This window comes from Hypomesus transpacificus, chromosome 14 (genome assembly GCF_021917145.1).
Source record: "Hypomesus transpacificus isolate Combined female chromosome 14, fHypTra1, whole genome shotgun sequence".
Taxonomy (NCBI): domain Eukaryota; kingdom Metazoa; phylum Chordata; class Actinopteri; order Osmeriformes; family Osmeridae; genus Hypomesus; species Hypomesus transpacificus.
In genome coordinates this window covers 11,527,396-11,532,945 of record NC_061073.1, presented here as the reverse complement: position 1 = coordinate 11,532,945, position 5,550 = coordinate 11,527,396, and the positions used below count along the sequence as shown (strand labels likewise).

Here is a 5,550-nt window from a genome sequence, read left to right as displayed (position 1 = left end):
GCAAAACTGTTAAACTGATTACATATACTTTACTAGTTGAAGGATTTCAGTCAATCAGACATCAGGCCTGCACACAGATTAAGGTACTTCACAGCATCAATCTCTATAATGTAACCATGTACAATATGCAATCATAAGCTGCCACATACCAAGATCTCTGAAATTCACTGTGCTTCGGGAAGTTAGAAAATTACTTTAAAAGCCACAGGGGAGGAAAAAAAAAGTCATTTGGAATGAGCTTCAGATGGAAAAAGGGGTTGGATTTGCAGCAATAGAGAATTGAAGAGAGAATGATCTAATATAAAAACTAATGTGTAGTCATCTGCTAAAGTAGAACCATTTTTTAGCATAATGGAACATTTTACAAAGTACTTGAAAGTATGTACTCAAAATACTACTTTATTCTCTCAAATATTTGCAATGACAAATTTCACTTTAAATGTTGTTATTTACTTTGAATATCTTTTACTGATCATTATCCAGCAATTTGACAGCACCCGGCATACTGTGGGGTACATACTGTATAACTATTATTAGTTTAAATAAATTAAATTTAAACTGCATTATGAAGGGATGTGCATAGTGCATGTTATGTCATGCTATATGTTTGCAACCAATATAGCACACTACTGTTACCTACACACATTTGGAACAAAACTAAATTGAGCTGAAAAGTTAAATTAAAGATATGTAACCATGCAAATATGACCAGGCTTTGGAAGTAAGTGTTCCAACCCTTAACCCTCATTATTGAGGAAGCTGATGGACAACTCATGTACCCTTATTTGTGACTGATTTTATTTTATTTAGTCAGGAAGGGAGAAAATATCTCACCTGCAGAAAGTAAGGTTTTCATTTACTGTGACTCATCCATTATTCAATTTCACTTGTGTAATGGAACAGGGCTGGAAATCCATTAAGCAAATCAAAAATGGGGAGGAGTTAGCAGTAAAAAAAAATACAAAATGGCTTCCTTGGATCAAAGTACCTTAGCTAAAAATATAAAAATTAAATTGAATAATGAAGTTGTCTGTTACATTACTTCTACCTACAGTTGGCTGTTTAGCTATGGCTCAATCATTTCAATGGGAAAGACAACCACAGTTTCCAGCAGCACCTGCAGAAAGTAAATTCCTATGGGCACAAAACGGACCAAAACCAACCGAAGAACCTGTCCATGTGCTTGCAAGACAACATGAATATTTGAAATCTAAAGAGACTTCTGAGGAATCTTTTACTTGGGAGTTTCCAGAGGATCCTGTCGAAGAAGCAAGGCCACAGCTTTTTGAGACCATGCCACCTTCTCACTCTTACAACAATGTGATGGTTCAGTGTGGGCTGAATTCCATTCATGTGGAAGTCAAGCAGGATTTATTTGGTATCGGTCAACCCATCAAAACAGAAGATCTCAACCTTGGGGGGTGCATGGCAACGGGCATAGATGCTAACTCTCAGGTTGTAATTTTTGAGTCGGAGCTAGACAGATGTGGCAGCGTTGTAAAGGTAATTTGATCATGTCCTTTTTATCATGGCTAGGCTTAATTTATTGAGAGAGAAGGGGGGAAAATTGTTTAATGGCACTGTTTCTAGATTGCTGAGGATACACTTGTCTACGTCTTCGTCCTCCACTACAAACCAACTGCTCTTGGCAACACTCCAATTCTACGGACGTGGGAAGTATCAACTTCCGTGGGGTGCCACTACCGATTGTAATTACCAATGCCACCTCAATGTACTCTCCTTCAGCGAAGCTTGCCTTGACATCATTTATTTGTTTTACAGGAAAGCTTCAAATCCCAATACAATGCCCTTTACCACCATCAAGGTTGTAAGGGAGCCATTGCAGTTCTCCCTAAAAACCATGCTTGGTAGGTAACATGGAAGGTCGGTAACGAAAACATTCCCTAGTATGTACGTCTGCCTCTGTCAGAGGGGAAGGAATCCCCCACACACACACACACACTGTTATTTGGGCTTGGAAGGTTAACTGATTCAGAAAATAAATTGAGGAAAGTATTCACACCATTAGTCCCTCTGATTCTGTCAACACAGATGATTGGAAAACAGAGAGACCAACTGCTGAGTACTTCTTGGGTGACATAATCAAACTAGAAGCTTCTGTCAGTCAGTTCTACCACATTCCCCTCCGTGTGTTTGTGGACCGCTGTTCTGCAACCGTTCTTCCAGACACCACTTCCTACACAAGCAAAGCCTTCATTGAGTTCCATGGGTGAGTAACCTGTTAAGATCTTTCCTCAACTCGAGATGCCAAACTTGCCTCCTATGATTCTGTTTATATATGCCCTTCAGGTGTTTGGATGTCAAAGTGGCAGGCTTAAACTCCCGGTTCATGCCTCGAACCCAAGATGACATCCTCCAGTTCCAGGTGGAAGCTTTAACCTCTTCAAATGAATTCAACTTGGTGAGTGTGTAAATCTTCTGCATCAGGTTTTGTTCCGCCACACACAAACATCAGGAATTCTCTCCTCCTCCACAGATCTACGTCACCTGCAAGCTGAAAGCCACCAAAGCTTCTGCTCCTATTGATGCTTTGAATAAGGCTTGCTCCTACTTTAATGGGTAAGTAGGCTACTATAATACAGACTTTCCAGGGTATGTTTGCTGTAAAGTGCCGTTATGCAATGGAGATTTGAAATGACTGGTAGAGATCTTCAAAACTCTAGTTTTCTGAGGTGTATGGATCCCAAGTGGTAAGAAGAAGGGGTCTTTGCCAACTCTATGTCTAGGTGGTCAGAGTCCAGTGGAATAAACAAGGCTTGTGGCTGCTGCAGCAAAGAGACTAAATGTGGCCCAGAGGTGCAGCATCTGCTTCATGCACCAGGTATGTACTGTAGCCTAGTAACATCAATAACTAATATGCAAACTGTGGCAGTAAAATGATATGGATCTTGCTTTCTCTAAAGGTGTGCAGTGGGAGCAGGAAGTATCCCTTGGGCCAATCAGCATCAAGAACAGGTCTTTTAACAGAAGGAAAACCTGCAATGTTGCCTGGTGGGGAAAATGAATACAAAAATTACCCATAAATCCATGCTCTGTCTTCATTGAATGCCCCAGCATGATTCATGCAAATTTGGCAAGTTATGGAAATTAAGGCTTGTGTGAGCTATGTATTTGGGGGATTCAACAAAGCCTGACTTGTTGGCCAGTTCAGTGTGATCAGCATTTTGCTGTGAAAGTTCATAAGGTTTTGTGTTGAGTATACTATAGATTATTGTTGAACATTGTATTGGGCTTTTTCTTGTCATTGCTACAAGTGCATTGCGTTTAGTGTCTGTTAAACTGAGGCTGTGACAGTTGGCACCTAAGAACATTTAACTTGGATCCAAAATCTGGAGTGTGCATGTGAGGAAAGGTGAAGGTGCTTGTCAACAATAGGGGTAATTTGACCGTAAAGAATGAACTGCAATTCCACCACAAAATTTGCTACTTTGCTCCTAAATACTGCTGTTTTGAAGGATGAAAACCCATTGAAATTATTCCAACAAAGAGCACAGGGGTATTGTAAGGGATTGCCTGAGGTGTTTTCAGTTGTTTTCTCTCAAGTGCAGAATGTTCAGTCTACACCATTTACTGCACGAGAACAAGGTGACAATCTTGGTATTTAAACTCGACCTCCTTCGAGTGGTATTTTGCCAGACCAGACATTTAACTGTAACCTTCTGCCATTCTGTGTTTTTATAACCTAAAAGCCTCTTGCTGATTCTCCTGGGAAAGTCAAAAAGAGTGCCTAGGCTACTGTGTTCACTGAACTACAACGAAAATTTGGCTGTGAAAATCTATGGTCTGAGACAATACAAATTACATTATAGATCCTCACACAATCGATAACAAGCTACATGGAGAAAAAGTAACTAATACCACACCATTTAACTCTTCCACTTTAATTAAAGGGTTTATTTGATGTAATTGACAAAACGGCTACACTCCAGAGTGTTTAAGTGAACAAATTTATTTTTACTGTAGTTCCTCTGTGAAACTGCATAGGTTCATGAGATGAACTTGAATAATGTTGTGTAATATATATTTTCATGGATAAATTGAACATTTTAATCTTGGTTGTATCAAATTCTTTACTAAATTACAATTGATCACCTGTCAACAGTTGAGGCTTTTGTGTTTAGCATTTGAAATCCACTCTAGTGTATGGCTAATGCTGCCAATGTGCCATTCCCATTTTGAATCTTCCTCTAAACTCTTTACAGCATTTCACACAACGTAATCTTATTCCTTCACACAGTCATGCAAATTCATTTGGATACTTAATCGAACATAATTGGAGTGGAATTGGTCCAAAGCCTTCTGCATCACATCTATTCTTCTCCAAGAGTTATTTCCAAAGCATAAAAAACGACTAAGACAATTAAATCAATTATTATGTAAATATTTAAATATGACTTGTGATGAAAAAACAAGCGATTAAATACTAAGTTTGCATTTTCTCTTCTGTGAAAGACACTGAGGTTATAATATTTATGTTGCTGTTAATTATTATTTGAAAGTGAGGTCTCAGAAATTAATGAGCTTTACTTAACCTTCTAGAACTAAGCAACAAATGTGGCAGGTTTAACTCATCAATCTCCTGGAAATACTGAATCCTTCATTGCCTCCATTAACTCATGTGGCTTTGCCTATTTTAACGTTCACAAATATAGCAAAAGGAACTTTCATCTGTCATCAAAATTATTTATTAAAATAAAAAGTGTATGAGAAGGACCATGAACTTGTTGAAAGAGACCTAATATAACGCTAAAGGAATCCTCACAAGTTCTTAAGTCTTTTTGAATTATCTTGAGAACTTTTCACTCGCCCTAATTTGCACCTCCGAGGTGAGGTGTTGCGCGCATCATTGTGTACAGACGCTCAGAAATAATGCCACTCTAGGGGCAAAGGGAAGAAAAATAAGAGCTTTCTCTGAACGATTCAGACACATCCGTGTTGATCCGATAGCCATCTCGGACAAAATACCTCATCAGTTCATCACAGAGATAATTCCAAGCCATTTCCTGGGCTTCCCTCTCTGGGTTGTCAGTCAAAGTCTCATTTACACCTCCGTAATTGGGCAGTGTGAGTGGCTCACTGCATGGCTAGCACTCGTCTAATGAGAAATCCCATGCACTGCTGCCCCTCTCTCGGCCTCCCCTGGGTAAGAGCTCTGCAGTGGTGAAAGTGTGTGTGCGTCTGTGCGCATGCCTAGAGGAAGGGGGCAGGGGTGTGTGTTGCCTACCGGTGTGTGTAGTTTGTATGTGTGTGTGTTTGTGAAGGGTATAGTTAAGTGTATGTGTGTGTTTGTGAACTATATGGCGAAGTGTTTAGAACCTGTCACCAACATGGCTAATTGCCTTGTAAAAGAGCAGATACTTCATGCCAATAGGTAGGCCTACTGCATTACGCCAATTCCTAGCTAATCGTGGTGCTCTGTTGTGGTTTTACATGACAAGTTATACAACTTACAGGCTTTCAGCTCTTTCTGATGGCTTGTCAGTATCTCCATCAGAAAAGACAATCTGCATGCATTTGCATGTTCTATTT

General features: G+C 39.6%; 1 protein-coding gene across 1 annotated transcript; it reads left to right on the top strand.

Moving 5' to 3' along the window:
• Positions 1 to 991: 991 nt before the first annotated feature.
• Positions 992 to 3,988, top strand: LOC124476572 (zona pellucida sperm-binding protein 3-like). Its single transcript, XM_047033786.1, has 8 exons — positions 992 to 1,503; positions 1,591 to 1,709; positions 1,783 to 1,868; positions 2,053 to 2,230; positions 2,311 to 2,422; positions 2,498 to 2,580; positions 2,748 to 2,842; positions 2,925 to 3,988. The coding sequence occupies exons 1-8, from the start codon at positions 1,021 to 1,023 to the stop codon at positions 3,023 to 3,025; spliced, it is 1,257 nt and encodes a 418-aa protein (XP_046889742.1). The 5' UTR covers positions 992 to 1,020; the 3' UTR covers positions 3,026 to 3,988.
• The last annotated feature ends 1,562 nt before the right edge of the window (positions 3,989 to 5,550 follow it).